General features: G+C 37.1%; 1 protein-coding gene across 3 annotated transcripts in view; it reads left to right on the forward strand.

The window, feature by feature from the left end:
- LOC135222959 (homeobox protein abdominal-A homolog) overlaps nucleotides 1–25,000 on the forward strand; it is a 189,184-nt gene that overhangs the window by 93,517 nt on the left and 70,667 nt on the right. For 2 of the 3 annotated variants that reach the window (XM_064261427.1, XM_064261426.1), the window contains exons 3-4: nucleotides 7,855–7,947; nucleotides 12,729–12,776. In XM_064261427.1, the coding sequence (XP_064117497.1) occupies nucleotides 7,855–7,947; nucleotides 12,729–12,776 (141 nt within the window). The remainder of the gene's footprint in view (nucleotides 1–7,854; nucleotides 7,948–12,728; nucleotides 12,777–25,000) is intronic. The other variant, XM_064261428.1, reaches the window with a different exon arrangement.

Here is a 25,000-nt window from a genome sequence, read left to right on the forward strand (position 1 = left end):
GATTATCATACATAATTCCCTTCGGTTTGAAGTTATTCTCAAGGTTATCTGAATCATATATGAATGGGTTATTTGTGGAATAATATTTAAATTGAGAACTTTATATATTTTCTTATGATGGAGCTGGGTAGCGCTCTCTCTCTCTCTCTCTCTCTCTCTCTCTCTCTCTCTCTCTCTCTCTCTCTTCTACCACGCCAGCTTCCGGGCAGTCATATCATCCACAAGTATTTCTTTTATTATAATCCAGCGAGGGAATGTATTGTAAGTCTGCCATGATTTCTTCTCCTTAATTGTAAAACATTTCTCCTTCCTTCCTTCCTTCCGACGATGATGATGATGATGATGATGATGATGACAGACCATGAGAGAGAGAGAGAGAGAGAGAGAGAGAGAGAGAGAGAGACAGACATGAAGGACCAAAACGTCCATGACCCGTAACCTAGGCGCGGACAAGTTCTGGTTGCGCAGTGATTATAATTGGCCGCCTCGGATTGTAATTTACTGGGTTGCGCGCTGAGAGAGAGAGAGAGAGAGAGAGAGAGAGAGAGAGAGAGGGCCGGAGGTGTATTTATTAGTCTGAGAGAGAGAGAGAGAGAGAGGGAAGTTAGCGTGTATGTTTGCATGTATCCGCGCTACGCTCGCTCGCTGGCTAGCGCTCTCTCTCTCTCTCTCTCTCTCTCCGACAGAGCCTGACCGATGATTTATGTGCATGGCCCAACGTAACGTCTTGTGTGAGTAATGCCCTCCCCCTTCGCCCGACGGCTAGCCATGATTGGTTGAGAGATGGGCCGTAAGACAACCATTGGTTCGCTCCCAAATGTTTCTTTTCAAGCGAAGACAGTCAGTCGGCCATTAAGAGCAATCACACGTTCCAATCGTTTTATTATTATTATTATTATTATTATTATTATTGCTGTTGTTGTTATTGTTGTTGTTTGTCAAGTAATTCCTAAAGCTTTCCTGACTTTATCGGTATGCGGATTATATGGTTAAAGCTCATACCGAATCGGGTTCCAAATTACCGTTCAAGGGCAAACGTACTTTATTCCAGATTCTATAATGAGAGAGAGAGAGAGAGAGAGAGAGAGAGAGAGAGAGAGAGAGAGAGAGAGCATCGTATACGGCGATAAAATGCGAGTTTTCTGAAATTTACACTCAACAAATAACATCATACATCCCTTGTTCAATACATAACGAACTCAGCTTTCCACGCCTCACTCAAGTTCCGGACCTTGATTGAGAGAGAGAGAGAGAGAGAGAGAGAGAGAAACTGGAAGCTCACATGGCTTCGTCCCGTTAGCGTGTAAAGGGAGACACCACTGTTGTGGTTCCACCCCCTTCTCCCCCTTCATCCACCCCCTTACTTACTTAACAAGAGCAACTTCTCTTGCCAAGAGACAATCGTTTTCTTATATTTATCGCTCGTATTATAGGTACTCTTATCCGTTCTCCCTCTCTTTTAACAATGGGGACTTCGTGAAATATTAACCCATAAGCATGGGGATCGATACTTCCTATAGGCCTACACATTTCTTAAGTATCAAATTTGGAACACTACTCCACGGGCGGACGGGCCCGCCATATCATTTTGAAAGACGAGAGGACACACACACACACGTGTGTGTGTGTGTAAATATATGTACATATAAATAAATATGTATATATATTATACATACATACGTATATAGCATATACATATAAAATATAAACATATATATATGAATATATATTTATATATGTTTATAGATTTTATAATTATATATATAATATATAGATTTTATACATACATATATACATAAAATATATATTGCGTGTATATATATTATATATATATATATATATATATATATATATATATATATAATATATATATATATATATATAATATATATATATATATATATATATATATATATATATATATATATTATATATATATATATATATATATATACATATGCATTAATTACCCAGCATGTCCTGCTGAAGAACACAGCAAATTATCACAAGAAAGAAATAACAGCTTGCGCAGGACAGTACAACGCAGTAATTTCCAGGTACCCGCGCGATTTATTGAGGTTAAATCTAATTTCATCGAATCCTGCTTTCCCCCTTACTACTTCTTCTTCTTCCTCTTCTTCTTCTTTCCCTCCTCCTTCTTCTTCTCCTACTTGTTGTTGCGGTTGTTGTTGCTGTTATTGTTCTTCTTCTTCTTCTACATTTCCTTTTGTTGCTGTCGTTCTTTTTCCTCCTCTTCTTCGACTCCTTTGTCTACTTCTTCTTTTTCTGCTACTCCCTGTTTTCTTTTTCCTCTTCTTCTTCTTCTTCTTCCTCTCCTACTCCTTTTTTTCTTGTTTTTTCTTCTTCTTCTCCAACTCATTTTTCTTCTTCATTCTCTTCTACTCACTTTTCTTCTTCTTCTTCTTCTAACGTGACGTTCCAGCCCCAAAGTTGTTGATGTGAGTCATGGTTCTCCTCTGTCCCCAAAGTCCTTCCTTCCAGCGCTCTTTTTGTTCTTTTTTTTTGTTGCTACCATCCATCGTCCGCGGTGTCTGTCATTATCCAATCGTGCCCTGACGAATCAACTTTTGCGATCTGTCCCTCCAGATTTTGAAAGTCACTCTTAACGTTCTCGTCCCTTCTGCCCTCTGCCGCCGAATTCACAGTTATATATATATATATATATATATATATATATATATATATATATATATATATATATATATATAGATAAAAGAGAGAGATACGAGATGAAAAGAAGAGAGAGATATATATAATATATATATATATATATATATATATATATATATATATATATATATATATATACATATTATATATATATATATATATATATCATATACTATATATATATATATATATATATATATATATATATAATTTGTGTGTGTGTAAATAAGTTCTTCTGTTAAAACAGGATACGTCTCAAGTATAAATGGCCTATTAAAAACACTCTTGTTTAAATATAAACCCTTAGTTTTAAACAAGGGTGTTTTATTTTAATGGGCCTTTTATTTTATACGTCATATAATATTTAGATTTTTTAAATCATATTCACATATACACACATGTATGCGCTTAAGCGTTCAAAGGTTAAAATATTTCATATTACTTCATAAACACCCGAGCCAAACTTATCGTTTCTTTGGAAATGCTGATCTACAGAATATATATAACTCTAATAATCGTGCAAGCGCTGTTATAAAACCATTTCCGAGTCGCCCTTAAAATCTTAGAGAAACATCTCGCCGTTGAACACTGATAAACTGACTATGATATTTCAGTCATCCTTAATACTAAACTTCGTCATTCCTCAGGAATTCGTTCGATCTGACCTCTCTCTCTCTCTCTCTCTCTCTCTCTCTCTCTCTCTCTCTCTCTCTCTCTCTCTCTCTCTATGGAAAGTAATGCAAAAGATAGCTTTGTTCTATTGCACTAGTAAGGGGATGAATAAGAGGTGTTTGGTTATTATTATCATCACAAAAATCTAAAAACGACATGATTCGCTAATATGTTAGAAATTTACACCCAATCAGTGAGTATTTTCTCACTGTTATTATTATTATTATTATTATCATTATTATTATTATTATTATTATTATTATTATTATTATTATTATTATTATTACTGTCTATAAAAACCTCATAATCATATGAATCACTAACTAGTGAAAAATCCACATCCATATAAACGTAAATATAAATTAAAAATGGATATTTCTAAATATATTTTTACACATACATCAGAGTGCACTTTCTCATTATTATTATTTTTATTATTATTATTATTATTATTATTATTATTATTATTATTATTATTATATTATTATTATTATATAAGGAAATTTCAGCTGCAAAGCAATCTTATCGTAAAGCAAACGGAGAGAATAAATCAATGAGAGAAACAAGCATTCAACCCAACTCCCATAATTTTACGAAAGCAGAGATCCAAACGGCCAGACCATTACACCGACTGATTCGATCGTAACGCTTCGGATAAGATCAACAAACGCGATAAGACTCAAAAGCATAATTCTTTTACGACACTTTAATAAGAAATAAAGCAAGAAGACGGGATGAGGGAGGGAGGAGGGAGGGGGGAGGGAGGGAGAGGGAGGGAGGGTAAATGTTAGGTGGAGAGGGTAGGCGCTGGGTGGAAGGGGGAGAGAGAAGGATAGGCGAGATATTTGGGGTGGTCGGGGGATGGACAGGCGTGTAGTAAGAGGTGGAGGAGGATAAGTGTTTGGAGTTTGGGGGGTAGTAGGGGGAGGATAAGTGTAGAATGGGTGAGGGGGTAGGTATAGAAGGGGGGTTATAGAGGGTGGGGAGTAGGGGCAGACGAGGTTGGGCATTGGAGAAAGAGGATGCGATGAAGAAATAGACGAAGGCAAGGTTGGGTGTGAGAAGGTAGAATAGGAGGAGGAGGAGGAGGAGGAAGGAAACCATTCCTTGCCCAAATGATTTGACTGTTGTGGAATTCCTGGCGGCGTTACCTGCGCCGAAGACTGTCATCATGTGACGGGGGAAATATAGCCATTATCCCCGATGCAAGTGTGAAATGGATTGCCCTCTACAGGCGAACCCTTTTGCAACGCCCAAATGGCAATCAACTCTTTACCCTCACGTTCGGAACGTCCTATTACGAGGGAGAAAAGTACAATTCTAAATCTCACGACGTACCTGGAATATAGCAGAAAACACATAACTTCTACAAATCTAATGAATAAGTATACCAGGCCCGCTGAGCAATGTCACTCAGTCATTGTGTGGCCACTCAGGTGATTTAGGGCGCTGGCTTCAATAACAGCAGGAAAGCAAAAAAAAAATAATCATTATTATCCATTAGAAACAACAGCTGGAAATCCTACGGAAACCAATGCAGCTGCAGAACCGCAGATGAATTTGATAACCTACAACACACCCAAAATAACATCTGCAGAAACAGCTCAATTCATTCATGGTTGATTCTGGTCAACTCTAACTCTGTATTATAACCGCTACGACTGGCAGTCGATCACTTATTCTCGATCTTCGCTGTTCTTGGTCCCGGCAAAGTCATCGCTCAGAAAAAAAAATACTTTTCGTCTTCAGATGCACAGATGTATATGTAATCCAAAATCGTACGTTTAATAAAAATGTAATTAAGTATAAATATTTTTCTGCTTATCACTATGTAATTTGCAGAACTGAGGTCACATTCATGTGACCCTTTCGCCTATAGTAGATTCACATCAACCGTGCATCTGATGTCTAGACCAGTCCCTTACGACGCTCCTGATTGGTTGTTGATAAGCCAATCACAGGGCTGGAAACTCTCAGTCTCTCGAGAGAGTTCACATGGGCAGGACGTATGTTCTATATCTCATGTGGTATACTTTTGAAAGACGTACCCTCAGGAGAGGTGGAACATACATCCTGCCTATGTGAACTCTCTCGAGAGACTGAGAGTTTCCAGCCCTGTGATTGGCTTATCAACAACCAATCAGGAGCGTCGTAAGGGACTGGTCTAGACATCAGATGCACGGTTGATGTGAATCTACTATAGTATGGCTACCCAATATATTCTAAGAGGACATGTCACACATGGCATTTAAGCGAGTACAAGTGTCTCTTTATCTGCTGAAGTGGAGCAAATTCATCATGAGTCAGGGGTCACAACTGTCAAGTTATTATTGATCGGCGTTTATCGATCCGGAGTTGTTAAACTGTTTGTATATCAAACATCAGGAATCCAGCGCACAGCAGACAGTTCCTCGACCTTTGGTCAATTATGCCAGCATATCTCTTGAAAATCCGTTCGTGAAGTTTTGTTCCGAGCTGCTAATATATTAAGGAAAGTAAACAGATGAAAAACTAAAGCTTGTTGTCACAGTGACACTACAGGACAGATGGTAGGGTTATTCGTAATTACGAATGCAACAGTTTTGAGTGAATCAATAACAAATATCTCCACTCCGGAAATAGAACACATTTCACTAATTCCTCTTTGTGCAACTGCATGTACTCGGTAGAACAGGTGGGAAATTGTTTATGTATACTTTCTTTTCAAGAAATTCATATTCTAATTAGGCGGTATGTATATGTGCTGAATGAATTGTGAGTATGTGTGTCTTTCATCTGATACAGGCAAAGATAATGCTAAATTTATTCCTGAACCAAGCACAGTTTCTTTGTCTAGTCCTCCAAAGTTCCTACAAAGCCTCCCATGTTTATCAATGTTCTGGATATAAACGATAGTTATACGTCTTGAGCTAAAACCTATAGAGAGAGATTCCGAAAGACAATTCATCAGTTGTTTGTAGATCTTACTGAAACGGTGCTGGCTTGCTGCTTTCTAAACAGAAGAGAAGTTCACTCACTCTGGTGAAAAAGACTAAAGGCACGTTCTACCTTATAAGTAACTACTTCAAGCACAATTTTCTCCTGCTATTTAGCTTCCAATGCATCTTATAAATGCACTGCTTCGAAAAAGGGCTTCCAAGTGACGCCGAGCTGTGCATTACCTAATTTTCAGTGGCGCCGTTTTCGAGTCCTTTATTTTGAACATCAGTCGTTAATTAGTACCTCCAGAATCTAAAGTGTTTTTCAATAGAACTTTATAATATTCCTACCAAGAGCCCCAGGCACCAAGTATGCGTTTGCGCGAGTGCATGCTTTTGTATGCATAGTCGAAATGATTTGTAACATATGGTGTAACAAAGGAAAACATGAACATGTGACAATATAATTCTTCTCTCTCTCTCTCTCTCTCTCTCTCTCTCTCTCTCTCTCTCAGATCCGCATTATTCCATTCTACACACTTCCCCTCATTCTTCAATAACTGCACGACGGAAGTATGCGACTGAAAAATAAAATATTAAATGATGGAAATCCTTTATCTTGGCATGTTTTGATAATAACAGAAGCATTATCTTCTTATTTCCAAGACCTCACCCACCAACCAACCCGCCACCACCCCTTTTTTTTCATGCAAGGAAAACCAAGAATATTCAAGGGCCAGTAAGTGTGTGCAATATTGACAAATGAATAAAGTACAAACCAAATGAGTCATCAATGTGCAAGTGATTTGATTTTGCTTTTACTTTTTAATTTTACTAAGTTTATTATTTGATTAATTTCAGGTACCAAATACTGTCCGATTTTGTTCATAATGTCAAATTAAAAAGAAGGACATGAAACACTCCTATTTCAAAACCCGACCTTGAGGAAGAGAGGCGTAATCCTTCAGGATGTCCTTATGTCCTTCAGGGATTATGATTTCTGCCATCAGAGCATGGCTGGAGGGCCTTACGAAATAACAGATAGAGATGATAAACAAAACTGACAGTTAGAAAAAAGTCACGGGGCATTTTCTAGGAACGGTAGGTGTTCCGTCTGCTCGGTCGCTCGAGTCCAGGAATTCAGGAATTGATAGCAGTGTAGGAGGGAATATTCTTTCAATAATTAAGAGAAATTCATATCTCAGCATCTCATAACTGTTTATAACACTTTAGGTATATAGCCAGGTAAGGGGTAGTCCTGATATGATATAAAATAACTGTCATTTGCATATGAGACGTCAATATTTATTTGAGATCAGTTTCTTGTTAAGTTTAATTGAAGGTATTTTGAGTTCATTCAGTATAAGAATTAGGAATTTTTTTTTCACAAAAGTGGATAGCCAAAAAGGAGGGTTGCGGGATGGAGAGGGGGAGTTAGGAGAAGGATAAAAGATGGGGGAACAGGCAGGAGGAGAGCTTTTCACTTCAATAAAAACAAAAAAATAAAAAAAATAAAAAGAATTCACTGCAAATCTGGCAAATCTGTGACATGATTCCCATCTGGTCTTTGCAGACCCAGGGCTTTACGACGGGAGTTCGACAAAAGGCCTATTTCAACCGGATAGTATGCAGTTATCGTTAATACAACAGCATTCCTTTAATTTCGGTAAGACTACAACAACCACCATGTCCATTCATACCCCCCTATTTATATACTGGGATTTGAAGAGATCATTGTCATCATTCAAGATTTTTATATATATATAAAAAAACGATAAGACATTTTACTCATTTATATTTCCTTTCTTATCATTTTCCCCTCTAATTCTTTCTTATTTTTTGTTCTTGTTTTTTTTTACTATGTCAGTATTCTTATTTGGATTCATGCTTTTTCATGTATATGTATGTATATACATGCATGTTTGTATATATGCATGTCTATATATCCGTGTATACATGCATATGTGTGTATATAATTGCCAATGATATATATATATATATATATATATATAGTATATATATATATATATAGATATATATATATATATATATTATATATATATATATATATATATATATATAGCTTATGCTTGTGGTCTTGTTTTGTTTGTGTGAGCGTTAAGTGTGATGACCTTGTGGTAAAGGTACTGTTTATCCCTGTAAAAAGACTAATGGTTTGTGAAACTTAATTTGACAATTATTAATAAACTTATTATTGTTTCGACGAAACGTCAAAATAATTATGCATACATGAAAGCGAAACGCTGTGCTTCTATTTATATATTTACTACTACTACTATTACTACTACTACTACTACTACTACTACTACTACTTACAACCACTCATTCACAAAATACTACCTTGTCATTCAAACTTGATTAGTGATGATATGACACGTGACTTCCATTGCACTGCATGAGTAAGTGTTCATTCATTGCTTAGCTACAAATGTCTTTTCACGGCGCTTTCCTCACATTAACCTGGCACAATAATAATAATAATAGTAGTAAAAATACTTCATTCACAATATATTCCACTGCTATAATGTGGAAATATGAAAACTTTTTACATTCTTTTATTTTTCGAGGAAGTACTGAAAAGGTACACGCCACAATTAAGTGACGAATGCTACCACGTATTTTTATTTTTCCAGACAGCACAGGTATACAACATATGCTGCTCGTTTACCGTATGCACATAACCGCATGCTTACCAGAGATGATGGCTGTTTACTAAAAATAGATACATAGGCCGCACACGCTGTCTGACACACATAAACTATAGTAGTGTTCGATCGTAAAACATAACATCCGCGCATGCGCTCATACACGTACACATTCATACATACAGACGTACATATACACACACTCACAGGCTGACACTTAACGATGCGATATTCTACAGCCGTTTCCCCCATTAAATATATACAAGAGAAAACAAGGAAAAAGTGAGAGTTAGGCCTAAGGTCTCTGCCTTCCATCCCTGGTAGTTGGTAATGAGCCAAGAGGCAATTCACAATGGGATGCAAGATCCAGGATTGAAGAGAGAGAGAGAGAGAGAGAGAGAGAGAGAGAGAGAGAGAGAGAGAGAGGGGAGGGCCACACAAGTATATCCAACATTACTGATATATCAGAGGACGGAATCCGAGCGGAAAATAATACGACGAAAAGAATTGCTGGAAATATTCATATATCAAATACAGCAAAAAACCAACTTTGGAGAAAGTTTTAACTCAAGAAAAAAAAGACGACGAAACAATGAGAGGAAAAACAGGAACAGAACAAGGACTACAAACACAGATTTTGAGCCTCCGCCGTTCAGATTGGAGGACGGTGCTAACCAAGCCAGTAGTAGCAGCCTCGTCAAACATGTTGCCAGTTTTCCACGTATTTCCATTCGTTTGGATCCAAAGGCCTCTCCCAAAGATTTACAGGAGGCCTATGGCCAAATCTCTCTTTTTTTTTCTCTCTCTCTCTCTTTCTCTCTCCCTTTCCACCTGCGCCAGCGCGCTCCCTCCCATCCGCCCCCCACCTCACCCCCAACCATCCCTGCCACACACACACACACACACACACACACAACACGCACATATACACGTACTACATTTATCCAAACGTCATACAAGTATATCCAGTGTTAAAGTAATCATACAGGAAAATCCTATTTAAGCCTTATTTTCCATTCCCTTCATATCATAGTGTTTCGAACCCAGCCACATATACCATTTTCCAAGACCATCACATTCTTCCTTTCTCTCTCTCTCTCTCTCTCTCTCTCTCTTCTCTCTCTCTCGAGCGACTCAAAACTGTGTGTATGATGCGTACTCTTTCACCTCCCCCGTCTTTTTCAGCCAGCTGGATAGGCTCCTCAAATATATACGAGTGATATTTAGAAGGGCCAGAGAATGTATGGATAAAAGGAGTGGATAGGATGGACCTTTTTCCGGGAGAGGGGGCCCCAGGGGTAGGGGGTAGAGTTATAGGATAATGGGGGGGCAGGTGGGAGGTGTTTCTTTGGCAGCTGATAATGCTGGCTGGGGAAGGGGCCAAACTATGAGAGAGAGAGAGAGAGAGAGAGAGAGAGGAAAAAAAATCACAGATAAAAGATATATGCCTTGAGGCCGACTACATTTTATCTCGTGTCAGGAATTAAGCGTAGAGAAAAATATGACTTGGGAGTCGAAAAATCTGACGCTTCAAAATCTCTCCATCATTGATACGAAGAGCTTTCAAACAAGGACATTGCTTTTCTTTATGCAAAGCTAAAACTAAACGACGTGTCACGCACGGGGAACGCTACACACACACACATACTTACAACATACAAGCTTGTCAAAGACATCTTGTTGTGTACATTTCATAGATAATTTTCTGAAATACTCTCTTTGAAGTGAGTGAATTGGAATGCCATCATTAGAGAGAGAGAGAGAGAGAGAGAGAGAGAGAGAGAGAGAGAGAGAGAGAGAGAGTGTGTAATCAGGCATCTTTCGCATCTATGACCAAACGAGTCATTCGCCAGCAGCCAAGATGCAAACATGCATGGGGAATACGTCATCGGTCAACAGCACAGGAGATTTAAACGTATATAGGGAAAAGTTTGAACCAAAACGCGACAATGAAATATTCACACGTGCGGAGCCTTCGCGACCGCAATAAAAATGAAATGTTGTCCTTCAAAAAGGGGACGTTACAGCCACAATGAGAGGCAAAGGGGGACACACGCCTCAATTGAAGAAAAGAGCGTCCGACGGGAACGATAAAATCAATGTAACGGCGCGAGTTGGATTTTCATAGGATCGCGGCGATATTGGGACAGGGCAGTTTATGATGACTGTCTTTTACATAGTATATATATATATATATATATATATATATATATATATATATATATATATATATATATATATATATATATATATATATATATATTCTTTTTTACATAGTCATGGTTTGCATCTACCAATGACAATTACTACTTTTTCTTTTCCAAAGTTTACGAGATCACTGCATGCGTACCAAGCACTTGACTTTACGGGCTGCTCTGAGAGCACGAGCCCGTGCTGGCATAAGGCCAGCTAAATCTAAAACAACAACAACAACAACACTTGATGTAGTACATGAATCTTGATTTCCATTTGCCATAATCAGACGGTTTATAGTTGTCTCTTACAAAGTATTGGTTTGCATCCAGCAATTACTACCCTTTCTGAAGCTGACAAGATTGCTAAACGTGTACTGACACTTAATACCGTTAATCTTAGTTTTTATTTACAAAAAAAACAACTTAAAAAGGTATGTAACAAGTACAGAAAATCATTGCACACTTTCATTCCGCTAAAATACACTAATGAGATCAAACAGACTCTTAATTACATTAGTAAACTTATCATCGTGAAGTCTGCTTTTCATAAGACAGAATATTCGGCTTTTCAATGTAATTTATCCGCAGTTTCACTTTTGCATTAATATGCAAATTGGCGCACATACTTTCATAATGTGATTTTAATTACTGCTGCATGACACCTGTGGTTTTTCCGTGTGCTTGCTTGTTTTTTATTCTGATATAACACATTTTCTTGTGTCTTCGTTTGATCACTTTAATTTAATATGCGGTTTTTTGGTTGTATACACATACAAGATCAGATAACTATTAAATTACCGCAGCAAAATATCATATCAGGAAATTTCAATTAAATTTAAACACAGGCTCATACGTACACGAAAGTTTACTCTTAAATAAGAAGACGGTTTGAACTTCCTCACTGAATTTACACGGCCAATATCGTACGCATGTATGTATACACCATATAAATTAAGCTATCACTCATACATGCATGAATAATTTAGTGTTTAAATATTTAACTTAATGTTTTTAAATATTTATCTAAAGACCTTGCATGTACAGTACTTCAATCTGCAACCAGTTACCTATGTTCGGCATTTTTCTCATTTAATTTATATTACCTTTAATATTCAACAAACTTACTAAGAAATCATAACCAATGAGTGTGTTTTTTATGCTGGGAAGTATCTTAGAAAAAAGAAGCTAAGAAGAAAATCCAAAGCCACTGGGGTGAAAAAGTGTCCTAATATCTTCGTCAAATGGTTTTAAGCTCTAACTGAGAACGATTGACACACAGCCTAATCCTTCCACTAAATTAAGTCTCCTACGACTTCAAAGCAACCTAAGCCCATCCTAATCCATCCTGATTTCTTAAGTTACGGTTTGTGACCTGATCTTCGTTCAATAGACGAATTGAATCTGGCCTGCAAATATATTGGTTTTATTTTATTTCATGAATGAACACCTATCAAAATCTACTAGTCAGCTGTCTAACCAATTTTATAATCGATATGTCTTTTGATGAATGAGCATAAGACTTGCCAAAAGAATGTTTTTTGTCTACCAAATTATAATTCCTCTTTTGCCTTTTTCCTTCTTTCCAGAAAATCAGTGGCGGGGATTGACAGCCAACTGGAACGGACTTCCCTGGAGTAAGTATACTCTTTCCTAGAAAAATGTACAAGTGCTTTGTCAGTGGGTTTTCTTTTAGAGGCCTATGCATTGAATGAAAAGAATCGCAAGGCCTTGAGGTGCGAATGGTAGTTATATGATTTTCCTGAATACTCTATTTACCTTTTGAGAGATAGAGCCTCTGTTGCTTAGATGCTTTTTGCCTTGATAAGTAAAGCTCAACATGAAAGTTACAGAAGCCAAAATGAAAGTACTGTAGTAGATTCACATCAGCCGTGCATTTGATGTCTAGGCCAGTCTCTTACGACGCTCTTGATTGGCTACTGATAAGCAGCTGGAAACTCTCAGTCTCTCGAGAAAGTTCACATTAGTAGGATCTATGTTCACCTCTCCTGAGGGACACGTCTTTCAAAAGTATCCCAGGAGAGGTGGAACATACATCCGGCCTATGTGAACTCTCGAGAGAGACTGAGAGTTTCCAGCCCTGTGATTGGCTTATCAACAACCAATCAGGAGCGTCGTAAGGGACTGGCCTAGGCATCAAATGCACGGTTGATGGGAATCTGCTATAGTCAATTGAGAGATTTCACTTCCACTATTTGCCTTCATTTAGTGCCCCATTAGACGATGCAGAGTACAGTCAGAACTTGAAAATGGTCTTCTCTGAAAAGCTCACTATGTAAATTTTGAAGAATTTTGGGTTTCTTGTGCACCTTTATACTTGTTCTGAATTCAGTTCTTTCATCTTATAAGCTTCAATCACTAGACGTTTTGGTTATAAGCTTCAATCACAAGACGTTTTGGTTTCGTAACTTCTAAATACACGACATCGTCGAGTAAAATTTTCTGTATTTTAACACCTTAATGTAAAATCAACTTTGCCACATTGTTCTAAACAGACAGCAATAAATACTGACGTGTTCTGAGAGGCTTCGAGATATTAAATGAGTTAACAGAAATGTCAATTAATTTCTCAGCATCATAAGCAGCATGCCACTTATGGCTCTCATTTACATAATAAAACCTTCAAGAGCAGCATGTCATAGTAGATTTTTCCCATTACATATTGTAATTAAGTAGTTACCTGACATTTCAAGGTATTTTTTTTTTCATTAGAGTTGAGACTGCATGAGTAAGGATTCGTCAATTCCAGGCCAGCAATTTGGAAATGAGTCAGACATCATCTGACACTAAGTATGAAATGTAAAGTGTGAATTGTACAATCTTAGCATTCTGATTCATGCCTTTATGTTGTTTAATCAAATTTAAATTATTGTATTGTATGTTAATCTTCTCCTTAATTTCAGGCATTACATGATGGTAGTAGTTTAGAGCATTTAGTTTAGTAGTTTATTTCTAAAGCATAACATTTTTCTTCTCAACAGATTATTTACATATGAACAGGTCTTGTGAATACGAGACGCGGCAATTGCACTGCATTACTTATCTTATTTTTCACAATATAAAATGTTTCCAAACGGACCATCCTGAAACCCAAAGACAAAAGTCACAAACAAAAACAAAATAATCTTAAATAAAGAAATAATGTCATATGAAATTGCTCTCCACACCCTTTAGGGAAATGCAGTTTAAAATCAGTTAGCCATGTCAAACTTAATCCCCCTAAATCCAGACACATTTGACTTAACATCAGAAGAGCTTCCCAGCCATAGCTTTGTTGTCACCTTCGCTGGCCAGGTGAGATCTTCACCCAACCTTCACCCAACCTTCGCTTAACACCAACACTGCTGTCACTGCTATTCCCAAACGTTCATCTTGCCAGCACTGTTATTATCTGGGTAATCGCCCCATCATTCCCTCACTATGCAAACAATTATCCACCACATGGCTTAGGCCATTCCAGTGTCATTCCAGCTTTCCAAATTGCCTTCATTTTCCCTTTTTTTTTTCGACACCCCCCACCCCTCCCCTTCATTAACCCATTTCATCCCCAGGCCGTTTTTCCACCCACCACTTCATCTACCAAGTTTCCTACCGCTTCCTTCACTTCCTTTGGTTGTATCCTTCATCTGAAGTGCCAATGACATCTAATACTTTCACTGCAACCTGACGCTACATAGTCACTGGACAGCAGTCCGAATTTCTCCAACAACACATAGTTTCCTTTCATAAAAATATCATATTGAGGAACACTATTAAGGAAAGTCCGGTGAATAAATAATTATAGTATACATCGTTCAAAATGAAAATGAAAGCCTTAGGCTTTGTCTGAACTATTGTCTTCATCTTTGGAGAAGATCACTTTCCCCAGTAAATTCTAAGGCTTTCGAGTGTATTTATACATGCCTATCGAAGTGTAGTACACCAGTAAAGGTATAATTCATTCTTTAACAAAAATAACAAGTATCAGTCACATCTTTCAATTATCATTCCGCTGCAGTATACCTTTTTAAGAAAAGCAATTTCGTCTCACTTTACAGTAAAGTATATAACAATCTGCCATTCTTAACTTATTTTGAAGATTATCCTCCATACATTTCCCATTTTAACTTATATATATATATCTATATATATATATATATTATTATATACTATATAGATATATATATATTTGTGTGTGTGTGTGTGTGTGTGTGTGTGTGTGTGTGTGTGTGTGTGTGTGTGTGGGGGGGGGGGGGGGGGGGGGCGCTTACGAGGCTAGTGATGTGGAAGGATACGGCGCTCACTGTCGATGAGATGGTTACAGGATATAGATGGCAGTGGGCTGTTGGTCTTATTAACGAGGAACCAGATTATTTATGAATAAAATTATGTATGCGTTTGTGTCATACACGATTTCATCACCATTTTCATCTGCATTACATTCGAAATGGATTCTTTGTTATGATTGTTCATATCTCCATGTATTCATACCATTCTCTCTCTCTCTCTCTCTCTCTCTCTCTCTCTCTCTCTCTCCCCGTAAGGACCTAATAACGGCCACCATAAAACAATGTCAATTCCCAGCATCGCCACTTCTCTTATAATATACCAGCTCATGCAAAACTTCGGTAAATCCACATTATAAATTCACCGGGGGTAATCCTCATGTATAATAACGGCATAAATCGGATAGAATCACCTTTCCACAATCCGCTCCCACCTGGAGACACCTCGTCCTCTCAAGGAGGAAGAAGAAGCCTCTCTCTCTCTCTCTCTCTCTCTCTCTCTCTCTCTCGAGGAGATAACAGACAAGACGAACGGGCCCTGTCTTTTGGAGTATCCTCTTGGCCATTGTCTCGGGCCGCACCTGATGGCGAAACTTTGCGTCGGATTACGACGAATCTTATGCGAGTATTATGCGAATATTATGTGCAAAACACGCGGGAGAACACGATGAATCAATGTCGTCGTGGTCGTGGTCGTGGTCGTCGTCGTTGAATATACGTTACGGCGAAACTAACGACAATAATGTCCATTTTTTATAAGAAAATGAGTGATTTCGAATTTTCTGTCTTGCGCGCTGATGGATAATAATGAAATTGAGGTATATAAAAAAAATAATGAAATTGAGATACAAAAAAAATGGAATAGAGATATAAAAACCAAGGTTAAACTAATGCTAGCATCGTCTAGAACCAGAATAAATAAGACACTGAGGTAGAACAATAATGATTAAAATAATCACAAGAGTTACATTTTTTTAAATGTAACCATCGCGAAGAACCACCCAAAAACTGGTCATAGGGACAAGAAAAAATGTATATTAATAATTACACGAGTTGCCTATTTCTAAAACAAGATACCTGTCTTCTCAAAGACTACTTTTCTTCACCAAAAAGACGACGGAACCAAAGCTTTAATCAGAAAATGACGAAAGAAAACTCCTGCAGGAGGGTCAATACTTTTCATACTATAGCATAAGGAGGTGGAGCAAAGTGGCCTATAAACATTGGTCGGGATCGGTTATGCGCGTCATATCCTTTGGAAAATGCTCGGATTGAGCTGACGTATGTGAAAAGATTCTCTAGAAAGTTCATCTCCAATTATAGCCCCGGGTATTTCCGCTGCCTCGTTCGAGGGCTTTCTTGTAAGTGTCCAACGCCACCGAATATACCTAAGTATATATTCCTGCGCACGTCATTCAACCGGCGACATAAAATAACTTGACAGTTCTATTAGACTCGGAATCAATATGAAAATTGAGGGTGGGCCCCGCACACATTTGTCAACAAAGGAGAGATACAGATATATCTATTGACATTATTGATTACAACGTGACGAAGCATAAGTAACGGCCGCGCACACACAAATCTCCCCGCAATGTATGTATTCAGGATTGCCGTCCGCAATAAGTTAATGCCGGCCATTAATTCTTATAATCTATGCAATAAAAGTTGGCGAATTGCATAAATCTAGGAAGGGACGCTCACTGAAAAAAAGGAGTACAAATGCTAGTTCTTGCCTTTTTTTTTTTTTTTTGTCAGATTCCAAAGGAGTAATGAAAGACTACTGACTCAGATGCACCTTTTTGAGCACATGTAAAATGTTCAGCTACACAAAAAGATATTATTTGTACTAACTAAAACTGTTGTGCATGCAAAACTAACTGCATCAGATTCTGCGTAGCAATTTAAACGAGAGACTACGAAGCAGACACATGGAAATTTACCCCAAAAAATGCAAGATGCAGAGATGAAAATAAACAAGTGTGACAGGTTTCTTTCAGACCTCTGCCATGTCTTCCTGCATTGTAATTTGTGTCAAAATCACTGGCCATCATTAAATTCCCTAACTGATCTGCAAATATTAATATAAATTACTTATAAGGCTTTTGAAGCAACTAATGGAGGTTAATTGAAAAGTATACAGAATATTTTAACGATGGTGTTATTGCATAGTACAAAAGCGTAATTTTCAGCGAATTATTTTCATAAAGAGTTGGGCAGAGACCGTTCGTATATGGACATCCATTAAAATTGTGTCACCACAATGAGACCCCAGCTAAAACGTACACAAATTTTCTATTTGGAGTATAAAAAAACGTATTGCAGAATAGAATACATTTGGTCTACTGGAAAATACAAAGGAGATTACTAACAAACAAAAACTTAATCATATTGAAGACGCTGATGATGGTAAGGACTACATTATAAATAAGCAAGCTACTTGACCTAAATCTGTGATGACAAAGGCCAAAGTTCACTTATTACCCATCTGCGAGCTTTCGTTAAAAAAAAAAAAGACAGCACATCCGAAAATGAACTGAAATCATCGATAATTGGTCAACGATGCCAAAGTCGGATGCATGAACGAGCGCACGAGCGTTTCAAAGCTATGTCTAAGCTAACTCTCAAAGCAATGTCTGAGCTGACCTTCAAAGCAACGTCTGAGCAAACAATTCTATATGCTATCAAACCCTGAGTACAAATATTTTTATTTATTTATTTATTTTTTTTTTTTGCATGCCCTTATCACAAACTGTTGTACCGTGAACAACTATACTGACCTGAAGGCAACGGAATACTGGAAAGAATGACGTCAACGAATGTTTTAAATCATTTTATTGGCGGATTCTTAACAAGGAGGTAAACATAATAATAAGATTAAAGTTAAACATAAATGCATACCTATCCCCTCTTTAAAAACACACGCACGCATATGTATACGTGTGTGTGAATGTGTGCATGTATGCATCTATGTATTGTCATAATTAAATAACATTTATATATATATATATATATATATATATATATATATATAATAATATACATATATATATATATATATATATATATATATATATATATATATATATATATATATCAACCTACAACTATAGCTTCTAACCACACTCGTAAGAGACGTGTAAGTTTTCTATGAGGAAACCTCCTATTAAAGTGAAGCATTAACATCCACTGACACAGATTGAACATCAATAACGCAGATACAGGAAGGAGGGAGCTAGGCCCATCTCCACATAAGCCTAAAATGCGATGGAAGAAAGCCAAAAAAAGATCTGAACTATTTCTGAGAGAGAGAGAGAGAGAGAGAGAGAGGAGAGAGAGAGAGAGAGAATTTTAAGTCCTGTTAAATGCTCTGGAAACTTGAGGGTTTTGGTGGGAGGGGGGCGGGGGGTTGTGGAGAGGGGCAAAGCTATAATTTCAGGGTGGGGCCCAATAGACTGGAACATGATCAAAATCTTAATCCCTCTTTTTCGGAACCGATAATGATTGGCATGGATAAGCCTACTACTACTACTACTATACTTCTACTTCTACTACTACGAACTCGGAGGAAATACAAAGCTCATATAATACGAGCTCCAGCAAACCGGCAGAGATTCGGGGATCTTTTAAGGCCCTTCCGAGATGCTTAGGCTTAACGATTTCTATCAGTCTGAGATACAGGTCTCTTATTATCTCTTCTCTCTCTCTCTCTCTCTCTCTCTCTCTCTCTCTTTTTTTTTGGGGGGGGGGGAGGGGGGGGGGGGGGGGGGGGGGGGTAGGGGTCGGGGTGGGGTCAAGGGGCGGGGGTACTTACGCATACATGTTCCTTTGCTACGTTTGTTTTATCATTGTGGAGACTCACGTCTGGGCTGTTTTACGAGGCACAGGGCGTTAACAGCACTGAAATGAAGTACGAACTCGTCTTAAACTTGTTAAATTATACAGGCAGTCTTTTTCATCATAAAAATGTTATCATTTTTCGTGTCTAATCCAATTATGCCTTCTTTTTGTCTAGTATCAATATCTTCGAATCTTCCTTCATCGTATAAATTGTATATAAGTTACGTTACAAAATTAAGACAATATTACGCAAAGTACAAAATTAACTGAATTTGCAAACTACCGTAGACAATTTTTACGCAAAGTACAAAATTAACTGAATTTGCAAACTACCGTAGACAATTTTTACGCAAGGTACAAAACTGACTTACAAACTACCGTTTCTGTTCGTCAAAGCATTAAAAACATTCTGAGCTTCTTTTATGTCAACATCTGAAAATAAATTGATAGATATTTACTGGAAAACTTATCTGAGTACATTACATATACTCTCAATATACTGACTATTTCAATAAATTCGGAAAATTTATTTGACAAACTTTTATACCTAATGCTTGAGTATACTTTTATTCAGCATGTAGGTGTCATACCAGTGTAGTGAACTTCCTGAAAAATTATTTCCATGAAACCTTAGTTTTTCTTGATTAGAATATAACTTACTAATTCAACCAATATTCAGAAGTTACTGAAAGAGAACACAAGTGGAATTTTTACGGTAAAACGAAAAGTTATTAATGTCTTCCACAGGGTCTGCAAATAACCAAAACCATTAGGACTTTACTCTGACCACTACTAGGTAATCATGAATATCTATGAAAATAAACAAAAACAATATTAAATGCACACAATACCATACGCAAATTGGATCATTTAAACAGCAATCTCGCAATTTATGATTACATAAAACCACATGCCTCTACCAAGAAAGAAAAACAAGTTCTTCCCTTAACAAATTGTGTGTTAAAATCCATCTGATCCAGCCCTGCCCTCCCCCACCTCCGACCACCACCCCACCCCCCCCCCCCCCACCCCACACCAACGCTGTCTTCTCCTATATCCAATTTGCTCATGTAAATGAACAGTCTTTCAAGTCGCTTAGTCAAGCGAATTACTTTTCTAAGGTTTCACATCTGTAGGTCGAATGGTAATCCTTTTTAGGTATCTACTAATCCTCCCTAGTAGGATTTTCCTCCGTTCTTGGGTATCTAATCCGCCTTAGCAGGATTTTCCCCCGTTCTTGGGTATCTAATCCGCCTTAGCAGGATTTTCCCCCGTTCTTGCGTATCTAATCCTCCTTAGTAGGATTTCCCCCCTTCCTGAATATCAAATCCTCCCTATTAGGATTTCCCCCAATCTTAGTTATCTCATTCCCTCTAGTAGGACATTTCCCCTTCCTAGGTATCTAATCCTCCCTAGTAGGTTTTTCTCCTTCTTAGGTATCTAATCCTCCTTAGTAGAATTTTTTTCCCTTCTTAGGTATATCAAACTCCCTAGTAGGAGGATTTTTCCCATTCCTAGAAACCTAATCCTCCTTAGCACGACTTATTTTCCATCTCTCAATTTCTTTGTCGTTTGATGCTTTTCTTAGCTAAAGAATTAAGGTTTCTTTGCAAGTGGTCCCTAACTAAGGGTAATAAACATCGATAACAAAACAAAAGACCATTTTGGGAGATTTCCCTTCCTAATAAAATTTTTGCACATCATCAAAATAAAATATAACCACAAGATAAAAAAGATATTCCTACTGGGCCGCTATTAACTTGTTACTTGTTATTGAAATTAAATACTCTTATACATAAATACTGTATACAGGCTGGCAGAACCGCTTTATAAATCATACGTCTTGGTTTTTTTGTTGAGTGTAATCCTCAGTTAGTAATCTGGGGGGAATGCAAGGTTACTGGACCCTCTTCTCCTCTCTCTCTCTCTCTCTCTCTCTCTCTCTCTCTCTCTCTCTCGATCCGAACAGACGGTATCTTTAAGAGATGGATTTTGTTTTTATCGAAAGAATGAAAATCAAGTAACGAATACTTTTGCTGCATGTTTTGAGAAAACACATTGTCATTACTCGTAAAACAAATACGTTATTTTACGAATAAGGAACGTAAAAATTAAAAAAAGAAAAAAAAACACGAGAATAATCTGAGACCATATTTATAACCAAACTTACTGTCTTCACGGCACCATAAAATCCAGAGAGAGAGAGAGAGAGAGAGAGAGAGCGAGCATGCATCAAGTATAGACTAAAAGAGCATGAAATGTCTAAAAATCACAATTGCAACACTACGTATTATGATGGACAGCCACTAGTTAGTCATTTTTTCCTTTCTGTATATACAAGTTTCTTCAATAAAGGATATTATTATTATTATTTATTATTATTATTATTATTATTATTATTATTATTATTATTAATTACTACGCTGAATAGGCAAAGGATGAGAGAGGATGGAATGGAAGACAAGACGGGTGGAGGAAGTGACTGGCACAGAAAGAATGGTTAGAAAAAAAAAAAAGGGAAAAGGACGGGTAAAACAAAACAAAAAAAAGAATAAAAAAAAGTCACAGACTGACAGAGAAAGGGGTAGAGAGCAAGCGGACGTGTGGATGATTATAAATGGACTAAAAGTGTAACGAATGGGGTTTACGAGAGACACTGAAACAGGTTTCGGGAGTAGCAGTGAGAGGTGGGCCAAGGGCATCCACTATTAGGTTTTGGGGGATAAAAGTCCCTCTACAATAGAGGATAACGATGAAAGTGAAATAAAAATATTAACTAATTATTTCGATGGCAACATCTATACTCATATACTCGTTTATATATATATATATATATATATATATATATATATATATATATATATATATATATATATATATACAAATATATATACACACACAATTTTTATCTATTAGGTTTAGGGATTAAAAGTCCTTATATGAAAGAGGATAACAATAAAAGTGAAGTAAAAATACCAGTTAATAATTTCGAGGAAAAGGAAATACTTTAAAATCACCATCGAAGGCCTATGCACGTACTCGCAAACACTGTCTGCAATACGCATATCCTTCTAACCATATATTCATGAAAGAAAATATGCATCTTCTTACAAAACAAAAAATTATAAGAGAGAAGTAAGATTTATGAGTACATATCTACACACATCTTTCGCAGGTTACAGACAATGGTTGTTGTGGCTGGGTAAAATCAAATTCATGAACGGGTTACAGCAAAGTATAGGTACAGATGTTTTTAGTCAAACCATTGTGCTACAATAGGTCATTACACCGTAAATGCTCGAGGAACTATCATTGGACGAGAAGTACCGCATTATATAAATTGACTCACATACATATATACTTACACACAACACAAATACACATTTTACATATACTTGTTCCTATTAAATCACACACACACACACGCAATCAATAATGCATTCATACGTACATACATCGTATCTATTCACCCACAAACTAATGAACTTTGGATTCACGCAAGTAAATGGCTATATTTATAACAATATCCCTTCCTAAACAAGCGGCGTAATAAATGCAACGCCACGCAGAAGAATAAATAACTAACGAAGGACGAAAGGGAAAATTCGACCGAGACTAATGAAAAGCGAAAACCAAGACGGGAAGATCGCTGAGAAGAGGCTCAAAGACTGGCATAGGGACAACAGGAAGTCATAATTAACGATTAGGCTTATTGGGAATATGAGGCCGGATCGAAATCACGCGATACCTTGGCTGAGGAGACCAGGATTCAAAAGGACAAAAGTCCATGCGATCTGGGAGTTAGAAACATCAATTAGTATAGACGGTTAGGTATCGGAGAAAATAGGCAAAAACGCTTTCATGCGTATGTAATGGTTGACTGGGAAAATTTTTCTGCAATGAGTTTATAGCAGCTTTGGACACAAAATAAATATATTTACGTTTATAGTAGCACTGACAGCAAAAAATTAAATGTTACGTTTACAGTAGCACTGAACAAATTATCTATTATACGTTATAGTAGCAATGAAAAAATAATTCAACTATACGTTTATAGTAACACTGCAAAAATATTTCAAACATACGTCTTTAGTAGCACTGAAATGTTTCCACTATACCTCTATAGTAACATCGAAAAAAATGTGTCAATTATAAATTTATATTAGCACTGAAAAAATGTTGCGACTATACGTTCATAGTAGCACTGCAAAAATTTCTTCAATTATCTTTTTTTTCTATCGCGTCCCTTTAAAATAAGACGCTCAAACTGGCAGATACTTTTGATATCATGGCAGACCAAGAACCTAAAATTCTGCCAACAGTCTATTTACTCTTCTCAGAACCTTATCTTTGTGAGCAGGTCTTCGCCAATCAGTTCAGATCAAACTTCGACAGAATGTAAAGAGCAGAATATTGAATATAGAATTTAGGCCAAAGGCCAAGTGCTGAGACCCATCAGGAAATTGACAGTAAAAGGGGTAAGAAAGGTGTAACAGGAAGAAAAGAGTTAATAAACTGCTAGTAGAGGCTGGAGGAAAGTAAGATGGAAGAACGAAAATATGAACGGATGCGCAGTAAAAGGAATGGAAAGGGTTACAGCTAGAGGCCGAAGGGATGTTGCAAGGATTCTTAATTAATGCCTACAGTGCATCACGTGAGGTGCACTGACGGAACTACCCCCTTACGGGGGATAGAATGCAAAAGGGATCTTAAAGATTCACGAAATTACACAAGGCTGCTCAGTGCTATTTTCAATTTTATCAATAAATTAGTCTTTCAGCGACGAGGTAATCGACTTTCTGATTGTGTTGAATTGACTTCCAAGTAACAATTTGTACAGAATAGTTCTCTTAAATAAAAACGTCATAGAAACAGAACTTGTTGCCTCGATAGATTAGTCCTCTAAAGTAACTACTATGTCAATTGTACTGGAAATTTTGTTATGTATCACAAATAGTCCTGCAAGAACCTACATCAAAGAACTTGAACTATTTACTTGGATCGAACAGTTTTCTTCGAAAAACTCAAAGAAACTGAACTTTATCCTCAAAGCAAATAAAACTGAACTTTATCCTCAAATCAAATAAAACTGAACTTTATCCTCAAATCAAATAAAACTGAACTTTATCTTCAAATCAAATAGTCCCTTTAACTACCAACGTCACAGAGAGTTTACTTTAGTGGCACTATGTCAGATGCTGATGATGGTGCCACTATAATGCATCCTCGGATAATGGCGTAAGTGAGATAATCCATTTGGAAAAAGAACTTGCGACAGCCTCCTCGGTTAATAGACCTGAAAATTGAAATTCACGAGGTACAAAAGCTAGAAACTTAAGGGCACAAACCTCAATTCTTTTAACTTTGCTAGAACTCAGTGAATCGATATCCTTAGTCAGGTTGAATTTGATTCCTACGGTACACAGTGGTAATGAATAAGGTTTAACGTCATACGTTGCAGACCAGAAATTTTGGACTGTATGGTTTACTAACTTTACAAACTATACTTCAGTCTTTTTAATATTCTTATCACTTTACTCCGGCTAAAATTCTTGTCTTCAAAGAAGTCACGCTTCTCGTCGATCGAGTTTGTCAGCATTGGAAATTGAATTTCATTTTCTTTTAATGATGACATTATTTGTCATTCTTAGAGTATGCTCTTCGACTTGCATTCTTATATTAGCCGTAACGAATATTCAACTCCCACCATAAATAAAACATGGCACGGATATGCC

Source organism: Macrobrachium nipponense, chromosome 8, assembly GCF_015104395.2.
Source record: "Macrobrachium nipponense isolate FS-2020 chromosome 8, ASM1510439v2, whole genome shotgun sequence".
Taxonomy (NCBI): Eukaryota; Metazoa; Arthropoda; class Malacostraca; order Decapoda; family Palaemonidae; genus Macrobrachium; species Macrobrachium nipponense.